General features: G+C 36.5%; 1 protein-coding gene across 4 annotated transcripts in view; it reads right to left on the reverse strand.

The window, feature by feature from the left end:
- The window catches only part of WASHC4 (WASH complex subunit 4), a 58,207-nt gene extending 49,098 nt beyond the window's left edge, over window positions 1-9,109 (reverse strand). For all 4 annotated transcript variants that reach the window (XM_036891411.2, XM_036891408.2, XM_036891407.2 and 1 more), the window contains exons 1-7: window positions 8,973-9,109; window positions 6,109-6,248; window positions 5,165-5,218; window positions 5,003-5,068; window positions 4,233-4,278; window positions 3,712-3,779; window positions 1,044-1,126 (exon numbers count right to left, since the gene is read on the reverse strand). In XM_036891411.2, the coding sequence (XP_036747306.2) occupies window positions 1,044-1,126; window positions 3,712-3,779; window positions 4,233-4,278; window positions 5,003-5,068; window positions 5,165-5,218; window positions 6,109-6,248; window positions 8,973-9,033 (518 nt within the window). In that variant the 5' untranslated portion in view covers window positions 9,034-9,109. The remainder of the gene's footprint in view (window positions 1-1,043; window positions 1,127-3,711; window positions 3,780-4,232; window positions 4,279-5,002; window positions 5,069-5,164; window positions 5,219-6,108; window positions 6,249-8,972) is intronic.
- Window positions 9,110-19,402: the final 10,293 nt, after the last annotated feature.

The raw sequence follows: 19,402 nt of genomic DNA on the forward strand, positions 1-19,402 counted from the left end.
TCCTACAGATTCAATTTACTCAGCAGTAAATAATTTAAGACAGTACTTGTGTATCAAAGCACATATACTCTACAAGATAGATTATTTTTAAAAAGAACATAAAATTCAAACGAATTTCATCTTTATTGAGCAGGGGTGTGGTGGTGAGCAGCTCTCTTTGAATTACACACCAGGTACTATCAGGGGTTGGGAGAGCTATGCTCTCATTCCCTTTGGCCATGAGGAGAGATTCAGTGAAAGGACAGAACATAAAATAAATACCTGACTGAGGGGAAAAACATGAGAATGCGAAACAGTTAAGAAAGCACTCCAGTTTATAAAGAGTTAAGATGCAGCATGGTACAGTTAGAACAACAATGAATGGACTGGTGACCAAAAGAACAGTACCTAATACAGAATCTTGGCAAATAAATCCTCTGGGCCTAAGTTACCTCTTGTCATAACTGAGAATCCCTAGTCATATATCTAAACAAAGTTATCTCACCTAAAGTGTAATGTATTAGCCAAATGCAAGATACTACTTGATGGTAAGAGGAATAGTAAAGACTCTGAAAATTTGATTTTTCTTTATTTAGGTTAATGGTCCCCAAACTTGAAAGATAACTAGTATTACTCACAAAATTCTCTCAGGGTAGATTCCCTAGCCCCACTCCCCAAGATTCTGTGGTTTAAGAAAAGTCTCATGTGATTCTAATGAGCCAGGGAAACTTTTTAAAGTAAAGGAGAGAGGAAAGGAGGAGAGAGAACTTGGTACATGTACCAATTCTATGTTAGCCTTTTTCTATATAGTCAAATTTCTTTAAAATTATTCTGTCAGCCTTCTCATTCAGACAGATAATGCATTCATTCATCATGATAGATACTGTGCCTTATTAATCTATGTATTACACACATCAAGTAGTGCTTGAAACGTGGGTGTCAAAGAATGAAGTGAATGAAGGAACAAGTGAACAAATGAAAAACTTTCAGGTAATTAGCTATTTTTAGAAACACATTTCCTGCATCTCTATTATAAATGCAAAAATATTTCTAAAATCCATTACTTGTTACTGATATAGAGGGCAGCCAACTGATGGACTACATTCATCACCACTTCATAGCACCTCGTAACAAAACAAGACAGTTCCTGAAATGACAAGTTGAGTATATGTTACAAAGTTGCTTTTTAAATGCCACCATTTCTGACTGAACTTTATGGTAACAATGCTAAACAAAAACAAAGTAGTTTTCCAGTAGAATCTCCACTTTAATCTGCAGCCAGATAACTTCAAGTACCCTTCCAGCAATGAATTAACTCACCGCCTACATCCCAAGGTCATTTCTACCTCTTTGCCCTACATATTTCATTCCTACTTAATATGTTAAGTCAAAAGCTACTCATTTAATTCCTAAATGATGAAGACTATCTTATTCCTTCTTTGAATACCCACTGCCCAACATGGTGGCTAACCTTCAACTGCTTTTTAATACATTTCTGTCCTATTAAATGAGTAAATGAATGAACATCCAAATGAATGAAGAAGCTTAAAAGCTGCCAGTTTAGGGAGTATGATAATGAAGGGGGTGGGGTCTCCAGTAGTCACTCTGAAATAACTTCAAATATTTAACCCTATCTATAAATAGTCTTGGCACACAGCAAGTGAGAGGTTAATTACCCTGGGAATGTTTGTCAATAAATAATCAATTTGCATCTACCATGTCCCACACCTTCTGAAAATTTCTTTTCAGAAACTCAGTTTTTAAACCTCTGGAAACAGTCTGTATTCTAAAGTATTTAAAACATGATTCAATCTATAGCTTTTCTAAATTTTAAGCTCTACGAGGGCAGGAATTTCTGTTGGTTTTGTGCACTGCTCTATCCCCAGCACCAAGAACAGTTTCTAACATGCTAGGCTCATAAAACATTTGAATGTTTAAAAAATGGAATTTTATGCAGCTGTCAGTGAGATCCTGTTCTAGTTTTACATTTCTCAACTTCTAAAAGTTTAATGAAAGCAAAGAATGAAATGCAGAACAAATAGAAAGCGCACAAAGTAAAAAGGCAAAAACAAGTCCAATTATGTAACAAACTATTTATATAAGAAACGAATAGAATTAACCAATTAAAAGATAGATTTTCAGATTACACAAAGAAGCAAAACCCAGACTTATAGTTTTAAAGAAACACAACTAAAACATGACAACACTGAAAGGATGAAAGAATAAAAAAAGATAAATCCAGAAAATGTGAACTGAAAAAAACTGGGGCAGTGTTATCAGTATCAGAGAAAACAGATTTTATTAGTATTACCATAGTTAACTACTATGTATTTATGTGATTACACATTATATGCATATTTATAATCATAACTTAGGAGGATCACCATGTAATGAAAAAGGATTCAATTCATCAGGAGGATTTACAATTCTAAACTTGTATGCACCAAATAAACTACTCTTAAAATAAAAAATGCAATAGTTAACAAAAACTAGAGGGAGAAATTGACACATTCACTGGGACCCTGTAAGTTAACATTTCATAGACTCCTGCCCAGCAAGCTTCCTGTTAGGTTCTGCCAAAAGGTGACACTAAAAGAAACTAGAAGGCAGGAAAAGGACATCCTTCTATTTCTTGATGTTTTTATCAACATAACCCAGGCAGGAGTAGTTCGTCCCAGCAGTGGCAGTTTGCTCCAGACTCCAGCTTCTTTCAGCACTACAGAACCAAACTCACAGTGCCCTCTCAGAAGTGCCAGCCAGCCAGGCAGTGCTGTTTCCTCGGAGGTAGGAGCATGAATTCTATGGGGGCTCCTGTCCAAAGCCCCCAGATTCTAGCAACCCCAGTCTCTTCCCATTTTTCTCCTAGATTTAAAGGTGTTATCTGCTTCCTCTGGACTACCTCACTGTCTTTTTCCTTCGAGCCCTCCAACTTTAATGTAACCAATTCTCTATATTAAATCTCCCCTTCTGAAATACCTTGTGTGATTTGTTTCCTGGACTGGACCCTGACTTATACCATCTTAGAGGATAATTTCGGAAAAATGTTCTCAATCAGTTCAAGAAGACAATAAAAAGTAGTAAAGACATAAAAGATTTGAACAATATATGAGCATGCTTGATGCAATGAAATATATCAAACCTTCTACACAACAATCAGTACATAGGTGGGATTATAAGCATTTTTTTGTCTCTAATTTTTGCTTTTGTCATATTGCACAAGCATTGCTTATATAACAGAGAGAAACAGACATTATTTCATTCTTTTGATAAAATTAAACCAAAAGACCTAGAATAGCTAAAACTTTTCAGTGACAAAAGCATTATCTAAATTGAAAGATACGGTTAGAAGCATCAAGTGCTGCTGCTTTTAAAAACCTTACCACTGCTCATGTAACAGCTTAATCTCCAATAACAACTTTTTCAGACATAAATCATCTTTTCCTATGTGATAGTTTAAATTATTTTAAAAGACATGGTGACAAATTGTCCATAAATTAAATTATTTTAAAAAACCTTATTTTGATACCTTATTTCCCAAAACATGCTATGAAAATCAGAATCATGAGTTCCTTAACTATAATCCAATGCCAACTAACTGTCCCACCCTCACAATACATATTCTCAGTATCCTTATATTCTTAGCATTTGAAGGTTTCAGAACTCTTCTTCAATTATGTGTAATTTACTCAAACTTTCCAAAGAAAGCCTCAATAAAAAGTAAAAATCAGTCACCTGTAAGAATGAAATAAATCTCCCCATTTGAATTTGGCATTCACCTTCCACCATGCTGGAATCTGTAGCTTTGAAAGACATCATGAAGAATTCTATTTCAATTTTTTAATGTAAACTCAACACCAAAAAAGAAAAATATGATTTTTATTCATTAGTACATCTTCTAATCTGCATAGTATTGAAAACAGAATTTTAACACTAAAGAGAAAAATGAGACATTCATTAATCACAAGTAAAAGAAACCATCTGCTTCACTTACTTAATGAATTCAAAGAAACTCCTCATGTAGCTACAGTGCTTTGTAATTTATAAAAATATCACAAATAGACTTTATAGAGATTTTGCTGCTGCTTCATCACTCAGGTTTTTTTCACCTATTTACTAAGCAAACCAATAAAAAAACTGTATGCATATTTTCCCACACTATGACATTATAACATGGTAGTCCTAGAATTGTCGACTTCGTTCATTTCAATCTCAAAAGTCATCATGACATTACAATGTGAAACTTTAACACTTACCTCCTTCTCCATAAAACAAGAGACCATTATAAAATTTAATTTCAGCCTGTTTAAAAAAAACATTAAAACAATTTTAAAGGTTGCCATTTTAGTTCTCTTAGTTTATCCACATTTAATTAGCAGAGGACTGTATCACATACAGATTCCCTTAAATTCAAAAACTGCTTACAATACAGGTAAATTCATCTTTGCAGTACCAAACATACTGATACTCATTACTTCTTGATTTCTTCAGCCTTTACTGTGATTTATCTGACTACTCTAACTGTCCCACATCTTCCATTAGTTCATGAGAGATAGAAAGCAACAAAACAGTATCAAAAGGTAGAGGAAAAAAGATAAAATTTAACAACTTCTACCAGAGTTTTAATGGCTCATGGGCAAGGAAATTTAACACATACTAAAAATTCAAAGCAGTTTTAAAAATCAGTTCTATCTAAAAAGCCAGTATATATGGCAGGTAACAGACTTTCAAAGTGTGCAGACCCAGACGCAAACCATTTCTATCAGTAAAGTGTTAGGCAAGTGACACCTTCTTTAAGCCTCAGTTTCCTCATCTATTCCTCAAATACCTTCCTGGGTTGTTGTAAGTATTAGCAGGGTTAGCACAGTTTTTGGTATATAATAAGCATTCAGTGAATGGTAGTCATTATTACTATTACTATAATTAGATAATTCATTCGGAATTCAATAACATGCACACTGTACAAATATAAACACATATTTGCTTTTAAATCATGTTTATAATGTATAAGAGTACATATAATTACCTCATATTTTAATTTCTTGATTTCACAACAAAGTGCAGCATAAACAGTGATGACTTTGTTTAAGACCTAGTTTCATGAGTAAAAACATAAAAGAAAAAAAGTAAATTATTGCAGACAGCTAAAGCATTTTAAAAATAGATTTTTAGGCTTAGGAATCTGTACCTTGTTTTCAGTCTTTATGAGTTCCAAAAGCGAAGACTGTTCATAAGGTAAAAGCTATAGAAACAAGGGAAAAGAACAGTTCTTTTTAATTTGAAAAAATTGAAATTTTAAATATATAAATTGAGTCCAACTCTGTCTATTTAGAACTTGTGTGAGACCCTGTACTCAGTACTGGCACCACACCAGTTGAGGAGTTACTAATCATGGATACAGGATTTCCTTTTGGGGTAGCAAAGTTTTCTAAAATTGACGCTGATGATGGATGCACAATTATGTGAATACATTAAAAACTAAACAATTGTATATGTGAATTATTCAAAATGGTCATTAAATGAGTTAGGACAGTGTCTAGCTAGTACATAATAAATGCTCAATAAACTTTATTACTTAAATAGTAACAGGCTACAGTTTCAAATATAAAAACAAAATAGAACTACCTCAAAATGGAACAGATCAGGAGTGACTATTTTATACATTAAATTACCCACAAATGAAGCTCACCTAAATAGCATAAAGGAACTTTTGAGAAATGATAGAAATTTTCTGTACCTTGATCAGGATGTGCACTACATGTGTATATGTGTCTGGAAAAATTCACTAACAGTATACCTATGTATTACACTGTATGTAAAATAACCTCGATAAGAAACAAAGCCTAAATATTCTATTCCAACCCTCTTCATATTCTTAATGATGAAATAAAGACTACGTCAAAGAGTTGGAGCCTGTCATTCTTTGACACTAACAGCTTTGAGTCTGGGTCATTCTTAAAAAAACAACAAAAACATCTGCATGGTGTGGCGAGCAAAAATCACCAAGTTTTCTCCAAGGTTCTTTTAGTTCTCTAGATTCCAAATAATAAAAACATAAACTCCATTTTTAGAAACTATGTTGTAAGATACAGTATGTTCTGCAAATAAACAAAAAATAAAACCAAACCAAACCTTTAATGCTATCGGATCAAGATTGAAATCCCAAACATCTCCAATTGAATCATCCAGTGCGTCCTCAATTCTTCTCAACTGAGATGTATATTCTTCAAGAAATTTCCCATAATTCTTAAGTTGGACTTCAGCATGAATTTCTAAATTTAAATTTTAAAACAGTTTGTGAGTAGACAAGTAATGACTTACAGGACATCTACTTGAAATAATCTCAAAGTCAGAACAAAGTATGTACTAAACATTGGTAAATGTATTACTTTGGAATGTCTGGAATTCTTGAAAATAAAGTTTCAAAGGTAAACAATAACTCAGCTTTCAATCTTTCCAAACAGACGAAACTACTTTTAGTCGTACATGTTACCATATAGAGATCCTTACTATCTTTAAAGTACTGTGAAAAGTTACTGTCCCATTTACCCCACAATCTAGGGCTTTTAGCAATCTGAGAAATGCCTTAGACAACTAGATGTCCTTATTCTGTATTTTAGTCATAAACAACTTCTGCAAAAAAAAAATTCATGACCTGAATCAAGTGCAAAAATCTTTGTCAGAGAAGTAAACTTTAAAAACTTAATTCTTAATTTTATACAGTAATTAATTCTAAACAGTAAACTATTCTTCAAAAATATACCTAAATATTGTTTTTAAAATGGCTTTAAACCTGCCTCATCATAATGAATATTCCTGTACTACCCAAAATTTACCAAATGTTTTAATTTTTTAATTATAATAATAGAGTTGGAAAAGCCAGTAAAGAACACTGAGTACAGAATAATGCGCTGATATTTAGAGTTTACACGTTTACAGGTAATTCTAAGGAGTCACTGGTATAAACTGGATGATAAAGTTATGCCTATTCATCAAAATTAATTAAAGTAACTATTCCATCTTATACATAACAATTCATTACCGATCCCAAAGGCAGCAAATTCAGGTCCAACTCAGTTTCTTTTATTGATGTAAATAACAGTATTCAATTTATATCTTCTAAAAATATATAAAATGTTCTCAAATTAGCAATACAAAGCAATTCTATATTCTGACTCATTAAGATAAAGACCTAGCTCCCTAATCTCCCTTATTTTGCAACTAATGCTGTGAATCAAATGGGTCAATTTAGTACATTAAGGTTCCCATCTCAGTAGAGCATTAATCTAGGCAATTTTAGAAAATAGTCTAGAAAAGATTCATTGTCCAAAAATTAATGAAAACCAGGCACAGAGAAGAGATGAGAAGTCTTCTCTGTCTTACAGCTTAAATTTTAAAACTTTGCTAAGATTCTTGGAATCTTCAAGTTCATGTTCAGTTCTACTACATGGGAAATAACCAAAGCTGCCCTTAACAAATGAGTTCTTAATGACAATGCTAGAAAAACATGTCAATAAATTACTCACTTAGTCTGGGAATTCACAAAGTTGTAGACAACAGAAAACCTGTGATAACAGTAAAGTTCTTGCTGATAAGATAATGGTACGAAAAATTGGTAAAAGTTACAATAAAAAGATTTGAAATAAAAACTCCACAGTGATTCTTAAGAGTAAAGTTCAAAAACCCTACTTACATGCTTATGTCTTCCCAGAGGCTGCATTCCTTGTTTTATGTTTGTATCCCTAATACTTAGCACAGTTCCTGGTATGTAGAATACATCTGTTAAGTCAATCAGGTCATTCTACTCTAAAATGACCATTTCAAAGACAGTAACATATTTTCATTACAATTTTTAAGATAATGCGGTAGGGGACTTCTGTCCATAAAACTTCACGCATGACAAAGTGCACTCCACTTTATAACAGCAAACAGAATCCTCTCCACAAAAAAGTTAAAAGATTTTGTCATTACCACCAAGATTGTTTAATGCAGCATAAAAGCTAATAACTTCTGGAATGTTTTGTGAAAAACTGCAAATCTTCCTAAATTAAGCTCATGCTTCTTTGAAAGGCTAACAAAACCTAATTACATTCTAAGTTTGTATACAAGTCCTTGTAAATTTAAGCAAAATTCGTATGTAATTTTTAAAAACTGCATTCATCTTTTGCAAAAACTGCATTAAAAAACAAATTCCCAGGCAGGATGTCCCAATATCTCTTACATAGATTACTAACCAAAAACAGATTGCCAACCTGTATTACTCTTCAGTGCAATAGTTTGGCCTCTAAATTTTGCTGCGTGGAGCTGAATTTGTTGCTTTTTTTGGTTGGACTTCTAAATGAAATGAGACGATTTGATTTCATGAAGTAAAACTTGAAGCAGATTTGCTCTAACTCTTGAAACCTTTCTAGATACAATGAAAAAGTACCACTTACTGTAAATAAAAGTCATGAAAGGGGATAAACTGACACTCACTTGTTAATTTTTTTACCACGTGATGAGCGATTTTTCTCCTTTATCTTTTACGGTTTTCAGAGTATGAAGGAAAAAACACTCAAACTTCCAGAAGTTGGTTAGGAGAAAAAGCAGAAAAACAAGAAACCGAAACAGGAACCCGGACCTCAGCCTCCTCTAGACCTGAACGCTCAGGATCTGGCGAAAGCCCCGAGGAGGGAAGCAGGGCCAGCCGCCTCCCCGGGGCGCCCCACCCGAGTCCCCGGGCTGCGGAGCGGGCGAGGCTCCCCCCGGGGCACCGCGGGCAGCACCGGGAGTCACCTCCCCGGACGCCGAGCCCCGACCAGGCCGGCCTAACCCGCCCCTGCTGGGACCCCGGGCCCCTACAGAAGCACTCGAGAGCGCACCCCTCTCACACCCTGAGGGGCGGAAAGTGTCCCGAAGCCGACGGCTGCGCGGCCACCGCGACGCAGAGCCCTCCCGCAGCAACGCCGCCAGGGCTGAGGCGGGCCGGGGAGCGTCCACCCCGGCTGCTCCCTTACTCTGTGAGCCGTCGTCGACGCGGTCGAACTCCCAGTCCGGGGACAGAGTCTCCACCGCCATCACCCTGGCGCCTCCCCAGTCACAGCATCAACCAGCCCGGCAGGCGACGGCGGCCTCACCCCTGCCGCTGTCACCTCACGTGACTTCCGGCCCCGCCCCCACCGCGGGGGCCTGCCGGGGGCGCCCCCGCGCGCCGTGGGTGCCGATGGGAAAGCGAGTCCTCCGCGGAGGCGGCGGCAGTAGGGGCAGAGGACCTCGAGGTGTTGTTCTTCGGTTCCTACTTGGGCTTCACAGCCATTCACTTCACTCTCGGGCCACATCAATACCTTAAGTTTCGCCCTGCCGTCTCCAGGCCATTTTTAATACTCAATCTCGCCTAAAAGCAAAATTGACGGGGGCGAGTTAGGCAAGAAGGCGTGGTCCTCGAGGACTTCGTCCAGACGCTGCATCCAAGAAGCATGTATTTCCAACGCCCTCCCTGTCCCCACCACGGGTGCGCCTGCTGCTCTCCTGCACGTCCTCTGCGGATTGTTCATGAGAAAAACTGCGGTACGATAGGAGGAGTTTAGAAACCCTCTAGTGAGGCATTTTATTACTCTGATTAGTTTGCATTCACAGGCTCTCCACCACCTCCTCTTAAAAATGCAGGGGGGAGAAGCGCTGTTTAAGTGTGTTCTGAATCGCTCCTACATGCTAACTGCTTTTCCGCGAATAGGGATCTATGTCACCCAGTAATTCTACATGGATATAGATATTTGCACAGCAGTGTTCATTGCTGCATGATCTTTAATAAATACTAATGAGAAACAATCATAATATCCATCAATAGGGAATAACTACATAAAGCTTAATACATTCATACTATGAATTAATACAAAGCAGTTAAAAGAAATGAAATACATTTGTAGAGGCATGAGAAACTGACGGGAGGTAATTGCAGAGTACTGTGTGTTTGTGGTTACCTTTACTTTTTTTATATAAACAAGTCTACATTTGTGCCTGTAATGCATAGAAAGCATATTAAACAGGACCATAATCATCTGGAAAAGAATGTTGTGTTGGTGATCAGAAAGTGGATTTTCAAGTTTTGTTGTATCTACTTACCTGTTTTTTTTAATCTTTAACAATGAGAATTTAAGGTCTTACTTCCATAATCTTAAAAAAAAACAAAAATAATTAACTGAATCATAGCAGGTGAAAGGTCTCTTGAAGAGCATTCCCTGAGGCCCTCGCAGTAGGACAAATATTTGAGTGGCCACTAAGTACCAGGCACCATGCTAGATGCAGAGATTATCATGAAAAAACAGACAATAAGGGTGGACCCCACCTTTGTGGTGCTCGCAGTCTTAGTGAGCATTATAAAAGGGAGGGGAGGGAACCAACAGTTTGAAAACAACAGGTAACATCAGGGCCTAATGGCTAGCAAACTTTTTTCCCTTACTGTGTGTATGATCGTGAGTTCAACTTTACTGCATTCTTCATATTTACATTAATTGCTGTAATTAATCTACCAATAGTTCATTGTGATACATTGAAGTTACAGGTAAGAGCAGTTTGAATCTGCAAATTCACTAACCTATTAAAGTTAATACATAACTGGCAAGAGGCAGTGCCATGTAATAATTAAAAGTACAGTTTCTACAGACAAATTGTGTAGGTCCAAATCATAGCTCTACCACTTACTAGCCATGTGATTTGGACCAAGTAATTGAACTTCTGCCTCAATTTCCTCATTTGTAAAATGGGAGTAATAATAGTAAACACATCATAGGATAGTTATAAAGACTAATTTGGCTTATGCATATAAAAGGGCACAAAACGGTACCAAACACATGCTATAGAAGTGTTCGCTATTTTGAATTATTATAACCTTATTTTTACAAGGAATCTCGGGATTACCTTTCTTGAGCTTAAGATACCTTTAAATCAAATTCAATGGCCTAGAATTTCAAGTTTTATTAAAGAATTACAAGTTAGATACTAAATATAAAACACATTCACTATAAAATGAAATGTGCTATCTGAAAGTTATTACAGCAAATTTATTACAGGCCGAGTCTACAGAAGGCAAGTTATTCTGAGGAATTAAATATCCTTTCTACTTTTCTTCATTCTTAACAGTATTGTCTGAAAGGCAAGCTTGCATATAAAGGGAAATTTTTTTATAGGAATACTGTGCTATTTTGAGAGCTTCAAAGAACTTAAAACGGCTGTCCACAGAAGGCACCTAGGAATCTTTGCCTTTAACACTTATACTCACAATATAAGTACCAGTTTATTCCCTACCAAAGCATTATATATATATATATATATATATTATACAGCTAATGTCTTGGTGAATATGTTTCTTAATATACATTGAAAGTATTTTTCCTACAATAGAAAATCCATGGTAATAACTCACTAAAAATATTTCACTTAGTAACTTGTCACAGAGTCCTGTGTGTACCTGTCAGAAAGATTCCTAATATGTTCATTCATGTATTTCTTTACAAAGTAGTCTCTCACTTGGCAATAGTATAGACCAGTGACAGATCCTCTTTCCTTTGTCCACATTGTCCTCTGAATGAAGCTTCTCAAATGTGTACCTGATCAGGTCATACCTCACTTCAAATGTTGGTATCTAGTAAGGCAAGCCCCCATACCTGGTTCCTCCTCAGGAGTATTTTTGTTTTTGACCCTTTGCTTTTCCAAAAAAAATTTTAAATCAGTTTGTGGAGTTCTGTGAGAAATCCAGTTGGAATTTTGGGATTGCACCAAATCAATTTGGTGAGAATAGATACCTCTCTTGAGTCTTCCTAGAACTCTCTAGAACCTTGTACAATGCTAAGTAGAAATAATGATAGCAGACATCTTTGTCTTGTTCCTGATCCTTTCAAGAAAGTACATACAAGTTTTGACCATGAAAAGAAGGATGTTTGCTACAGTTTTTTAAATGTACACTTTGTCAAGATAAAAATAAAGTCTCCTTCTAGTCTTAGTTTTGCAAGAGGTATTGGGGTTTTATTTGTTTATCTTAATAGTCATAAATGTACATTGTTTAAAGCAATGATCAGCAAACTACCACCCAGTCCAAATCCAGTCTATTTTTATACAGCTCACACACTAAAAACAATTTTTATCTTTTTAAATGGCTTGAAAAAAAAAGAATGGTATTTCTTGACACATGAAAATTAAATGAAATTCAAGTTTCAACATCCACAATAAAGCTTTATTGGAACATAGCTACATCCATGTGGTTATGTATCATCTATGACTGCTTTTACATTCTAATGGCATAAATAAGTAGTTGCAACAAAGACCATGTGGCCTGCAAAGCCTAAAATATTTACTCTGTAGCCCTTTGCAGAAAAGATTTGCCAAGCCCTGGTTTAGGATCATGCAGTTATACAAGGTTTGTTACGAAAAATAGCAAGCTCTCACCCACCTCTTCCCCATTATCCCTTCCCCAAGGGCAACCACTCCCACCTCTTTCAGTTGATGATTTTAAAATATACTTCCATTTCTCTCAACAGCACAATTATATTACTTCTTTAATTTTGGGCTTTTAGAAATATTGCCTTCCAGCTATGGAAGATGAGGATGTAACTATCTGCCTTCCCCGCACCATCCATATCTCTGCCATCCCTCCCTTTTCCCAATATGCTTTTATAATAATTTTGGTATTTCAATATTCAATGTTATGACTCTCTTAGTTCAACTTATGATCAAGCCATGTAGTATACTATGATTTGTTTTCCAGTGCAAAGCTGTTTTGTGTTTCCTGGAGAAATTATTTTTGTTGTTTTTTTTAAATGTCATTTCATTAGTTTTGTTTTCACCATTTCAAACTAAAAATCTTCACTAATTGTCTAAATTTCCTCTCCAAATGTTCAGATGCATCAGGTACTAATAATTTTATCATCCTGAAGATGTTTCCTAGAGCTTTCTAGTCTACTGCCATTTGGATATTTTTAATGTTCATTATAATTTCTTCTTTGATTCAGTAATTATTTTTATGTATGCTCTTAAATGTTTTAAAATTTCCAAATGAATGGAGATTTTCAATGTATCTTTTAAAATTGATATCTTACTCGATGTGGTCAGAGATGATGGTCTGTATGGTATAGATTCTTTCAAAACTTTTGAGACTTCATTTATATATATCCTAATTTATAGCCTAATAAGTGGTGAAATGAGAAAGTGCATGCAAACTTGAAAAAAAATATATGCTCATTAAGTATTGAATGCAGAGTAGTATGTCCATTAAATCAAACTTGTTAATTAGGGATACAGTAAAGTTTTGTTTCAGTCTCTGATTAGTCCAGAATCTGCCATTAGCCTCCTCAGATTCCTGTATTCATGGATAACCAAAGATTGTGGGATCATGTAAGTTACCATCATTTCTGATTCCTTGAACCCCAGATTGGATTGACAGCATCAAACCTGTGCTTCCATAGTATTTGAAATTGTGTGTTTGATATAATTGTCTCCCCTATTAGCCTATGCATTAGTTTCATATAACTGCTGTAACAAATTGTCACAAACTCAGGAATGTCAAGCATAAATTTATTATTTTACAGTTTTGGAGGTCAGAAGTCCAAGATGAATCTCACTGGGATAGAATCAAGGTATCAGTAGGCCTGGTTCCTCCTGGAGATTCTGAGGAAAGAATCCATTTCCCTGACTTTTTTCAACTTCCATGCATTATTCCAACCTCTTGCTTTTGTCATCAAATCTACTACTGACCCTGACTTTCCTGACTTCCTCTTATAAGAACCCTTGTAATTACAGTGAACCTACCCAGTTAATCAAGGATGATCTCCCTATCTCTAGATCCTTATCTTAATCACATCTGCAAAAGTCCCTTTATGTAAGATAACATATTCATAGGTTTGGGGTATTAGGACATGGACATCTTTGGGGGCCAATTATTCAGCTCCATACACATAGAAGTCTTTTCTAATAATTCCAGTATCTGGAATTCCTGTAGATCTCTTTTCTGTTGTCTGATTTTTTTTTTCTCTTGGTTTTCCATCATTTGCTCCTGTTTCCTGACATACCTGGTAAATGTCTTAGTGTATTTACCAGGTATGTCTCTGTAGACACAAAAATTATAGAGATAATTTAAGGATCCTAATGAAATTCTCTTTCTTCAGAGAGGATTACTATTTCTTCTGGAAGGCTGTTACAGTAGGGGCAGGTTACTTTAACCCAGTCTAGCACTGTTCTAATTTGAAAGTGGATTTCTGTCTTTGTGAGGGCTGCTTTGTTTCTGTACCACCTTAATCATAAGGTGTAGCTCTGCAGGGGAACTGGCAGGTCCTACCAACCCTTCACTTAGCTTTTCAGTCTCTCAGCTACTGCTTTCTGCCACTCAGCCTCTTAGATTTCCAGCGTCTTAGATTATCCTAGAAATCAGCAAATGCCTGGAGATGAAATGTGGTGCCAAATGTCAGATTCACATCTCTGGACCTTTGTTCCTGAATCTCAGCTCCTCAGATCCTCATAGATGATAAATATATATTTGTAGAAAGAGTAAACCAATAATTGTCATTTTTTCAATTGCTTTGTAATCAATATTCATTTTGCAGGAAAATAATTTTCTTTTAGTTCTTCAGTAGGTGGCACTGTTTGCTAAAGTACCTGTAAGTGTATAAAAAATTATTTAATAAAAGACTTTTAATTATTTTAAAAGCGCCTTGAAATTTAGAAGGGAAAACTGATAATCAAGGGAACTTCAAAGGAGATGAACCTCAAAATCTGAGCAAACACACTGGCCAAATCTTTTGTCTAAAAGGAAGAACTGAGCAGAAATGTAAGTTGCTACACTCTACAATAATTATTTTAATTATTCATTTCTTCAACCATTGTTTAATCAGTGCTTTTTCTGTTTAATATACCACAGTGACTAAAACGCTTCAAAGAGCCCAGTCGTCTGGTTATAGAAATTATTAAGCTATTTTAACTTAGGGATCTGCCATGTACAGCCAGTAGATCTGTCATCTGATTTTGTAATAAAGGTTTTTGGAACACAGGCATGCCCACTTGTTTCTGTCTTGTCTATGGTGGCTTCACAACTCAATGACAGAGTCCCGTAGTTGCAACAGTGACCATATGGGGCAAAAGCCTTTACTGTACTCTTTTTTTAAGAAAAAGTTCTCCAACCGTTGTTTTAACTCCACAAGAGCAAAATAAGCAATAATAATAGGTTCGTCTATGTAAGTTATGGTCTACAAACTGGGTTGAAATGACCTAATTTAAAAAGCATAAGTATCTTAGATAAATCTTATAATTAACATTATAGTAATTGACGGACAGTCCTATGTTCTTGTCAGGAGGCAATGAAGGCAGCCTAAAGTAGTCAAAAGAACCTACTTGCAGCTAATAACTAAGAAAAGTAGACAAACCATAATAAAAATAAGTTTTAGAAGATCTGAAAGAGAACAAAATGAGGTGGCAACCGTAGGAGAGTTTCCTCAGCAGCTGGTAAGAATTATGAGTTTGTGGCTTTTGGCTGACAGTATCCCTCACTCCTTCAAGCAATGAAATACTGTGATCTAACTGGCTCAAAGTGGCAGCAAACTTAGTGCAGGATTGTTGGAAGAGAAGCTGGAAATTTTAGGGGGATCCCCAAAGTAAGGGACCAATTGAGGGGATTGAGATCCAAAACCAGATAACAAACTGTGCTCCAGTCCCTGGCTGTCCACTGAACTGCGTGCAGAGAGCCTGCTGCAATAATGGTCAGCAGTCCTTGAATGAGAGCACAGGGTGGGAGGTGTGTTTGATGCATATATTCCCCAGTAGATGTGCACCTCAGGTAGTAAGAAGCTGAAGCCCTGTCGGTTCAAAAGAGCAGGGAACAGAGGTTGTGCTGGGAGCACAGCTTGAAATTTAGAAGGGAAAACTGATAATCAAGGGAACTGCAAAGGAGGTGACCCCCCAAATCGAGCGAACACACTTGTCTAAATGAAGAATTGAGCAGAAATATAAGCTGCTGCACTCTAGAAGATTTGAGTCCAAGCACATTTACCTCTTTCTAAATCAAAACTCCAATCATTCTCTGAAGAATGTAACAGAATTCAGAGTGCCAGCGAATTAGCTTTTTTTTTGATGAACAATAAACCAATTTTGGTTCATTAACCAAAATCTGACAGAATAGAAAGAAGAGATAGAAAAAATTATAATTATAGTTGGAAATTTTAACTTTCTCAGTATTTGATACAAGTAGAATAGAGAAGAATATAGATGAGTTGAGCAATACTCTCAACCAACTTGTCTTAAAAATTTATTAAATATTCTACCCAATAACAGCAAAACAGACATTTACTTATACCAGGAATACTCAGCAGGACAGGCCATATGCTAGACCATAAAACAAGTCTGAATACATTTATGGATTAAAATGTTATAGTTATATTCTCTGACCATAATGAAATTGTATTAGAAATTGCTAATAGAAGAATCTCAAAAATCCCTGGACAATCCCTAACAAGTCTTAAAAGTTATATGCTATGTGATGTCATTTATTTGATATTCTTGAAAAGATAAAGCTGCAGCAATAGAGAACAGATCAGCAGTTATCAAGGCAAAGGGATGTTTGGTAGACATGACTACAAAGGGATAGGGCAGGATTTTTTTTCTTGATCGGATAGGGAATAGAACAGTTCTGTATCCTGACTGTGGTGTTACATACACGAATCTACACATATGTTAAAACTCATTGAACTGTATACCAAAAATAAAGTTGATTTTACTGTCTCTTAGTTTTAAAGCACGTAGTGGTAGGGTTGGCCTTCACAGGCATTTGGCTTCAGGATTCCAATGATGTCAGGGCTTGGATTTTCACTGTTTCTTTTCTGTCTCTTCCACAGTTTTTGCTGCATTCTTTCGGTTCATATGGTAGTCCTTGGTAGCTTCAGGTTCACACCATCACAATGTCAAATCAAAAGAAAGAAAAAGACCATACTCAACTGAGAGCTCAAACAGAAGTCCCAAAATTGTCTTGCTGAATCTTGTGCACACCTTGAACCAATCATTGTAATTAAGGGGATGGGAGCAATGCACTGATTAGCATAATGCAGGCCATATGCTCCACCCAGGATCCTTGGCAGGTAAGAGGGAAAGGTAACTTCATAGGAACCACATGGCCTGAAGATGTGGGGTGGAGGGAGGAGCAGATCCTCAGATGAAAAGCAGGATGCTGTTATTCCCAAGAATCGGTCTCAGATAGTGGGTATCAAAAGCAATACATAACCATTACACTAACCAGCTGTTCAGTCATCTGCGGTCAAGCTGATCACACTGTTACTATTTGCCAGGTACTAGAGCAAATAATTATTTAATTACAATAGTATGTTTTTCTTTTAAAAGGATCACCATCTCAAAATTCTTTGAGAACAATTTTTTAATTTAGATACTTCTTTAGGCTCCTGGATAAAAGAGTTTCTAAGACTGTAATAAAATCGCTTATGTTCTATGCTTATTACAGATTCTCTAAGGAAATTGTGCAATGACTTGTTTTCTCTTAATGAAAGCAAAGATTATCAAAAGAGAGACAGACTTTAGGGGAAAGTTGAAAGGTGATCAGCCAGAAGGGTGATGATTTACACAAGAAATCCTCTAGGCGAAATTTGGTGTGGAGAAACCCAGGAATCTGAGCAAAACATTTCTTTATCATCCAATCTTGTGATTCACAATGATCTTTACATATATGTCCCTTGATTTTCCTATAGTCAACTGGACATTTCCACAGGAACTTCCCACAGGCATCTTATCAAATTCATTGGGTCTACAAGTGAATGCATGATCTTCCACTCCAAACCTGCTTCTCATTCTGTATGTAACCCATGTCTTGGTAAATTATTTTATTTCCCCCCCATAAGCCCAGCCTGGATATGGTGGAAATGCCCTTTGTTTTTCCCTATCCCTGTCCCTCCATTTTCCTGTCCAATCAGTCACAAAGTTTAGTTCATTTTAACAATGTCTTTCAGATTGATCCTTGTTTTTTTCCCCCACTGTAACTGGGATGACATGCTTAGCCTAATGCAGTTTTCTCAAATAGCCTCCACTGTCACTTTGCCCCCTTCCATATTGCCAACAAAACATTGTCCTACAATGTAATTAGCTCACTGCATTGTTAAACTATGCTTCAGTGAGGAAAAAGACCGAAATAGTGAATGGTTATCCTTGAATTGTGGGACTGGTGATTTGTTGTTTTTGTTCTTTATACATTTCAGTATTTTATAATATGCAACAATGAGCTGGAGAAAAGGATTCAGTGCTTTCCACCACCTACTTAGCACGGAACACTGGCCCTACGAGACGCCACCCCAGCTTTCCATCTTTGTCTGCTGCCCCTCGCTCCGGAGAACTCTCTGTTGTAGCCAGTGGCTTACAAACTGAACCAGAGCGGTGTCTTCCTGGAAATGCCTAGGAGGTCACTGCAGAGGATTAGGGGCTCTCCTTTACTCAGAGGGTCCCCCTACTGTTTCCTTTTATGTTTTATGTATAGGGCTTCTTCATAATATTTCCTTTAAAAAATGTATTTAGCTTCTACGTGAAGGTTTAAAAGTCATTATCCTATCTGGCATTTTAGGAAGCATTTTCTGACCTTGCTATGCTCTTCCCTTCACAGCTTTGCTCTTGCTGTTTCTTTCTTGTGTGTCTGATGCCATTTCTGCCTTTGTTTTTTTTGTAAACCTTTTCCCTTCAAAACTTAGCTTTTGGGTGTGTTGGGGAGTGGTGAATAGGGTGTCAAGTCTTTTGTGAAATCTTCCCGTGACACCAAACTGAGCTAGTCACAATCTGTGTTCCTCAGCCTCTTTTCAGCTGTACAATTCATTTATTTCTCCATTCCATAAACGTGTCAAGAACTGAGCTGGATACTGGTGTGCAAGGTTGATCAGCACACTCACTGGCACTGAATCAGTTCCTCACATTTTGTGTTTCTATAGAAATCTGTCTCACTTTTCATAGCAGCCATCACACTTTACTTATTTACCACATTCCCTGCTGGACTATAAACAACAAGAGTGAAGTAAGTGCGTCTGCCCCATTCATCTCTTTATGCCCAGCACCTAATAGTGCCTAGAACATAGTGGGTTCTCAAAAAATATTTATTGAATGATTGTCCTTAAATCTGACCCACGGTTTGGTGAAGGCATACATGATAGCACAACATATTATTGAATTACTGCATAGAAATTACTGGTGGGAATATGAAAGTCTGGTGGTTATTTCTACCCTAGCATTTCTTATGTAGTATTGTTTATTTCTTTCAGCCATTTTTCTTAATGTCCCTGGTAACTTTTGATTGAATGCAAGAGAGGGAATGAACAATTTCAGAGTTCTGGATGATGTTGTCTTTCTCTGGAGATTGACCTTATTCCAGCAGGCAGCTCAAGTAGGACAGATCAGCTCCCGGACAGGGCTGAGCTCATGTGAGGCT

Source organism: Manis pentadactyla, chromosome 10 (assembly GCF_030020395.1).
Source record: "Manis pentadactyla isolate mManPen7 chromosome 10, mManPen7.hap1, whole genome shotgun sequence".
Classification (NCBI taxonomy): Eukaryota; Metazoa; Chordata; class Mammalia; order Pholidota; family Manidae; genus Manis; species Manis pentadactyla.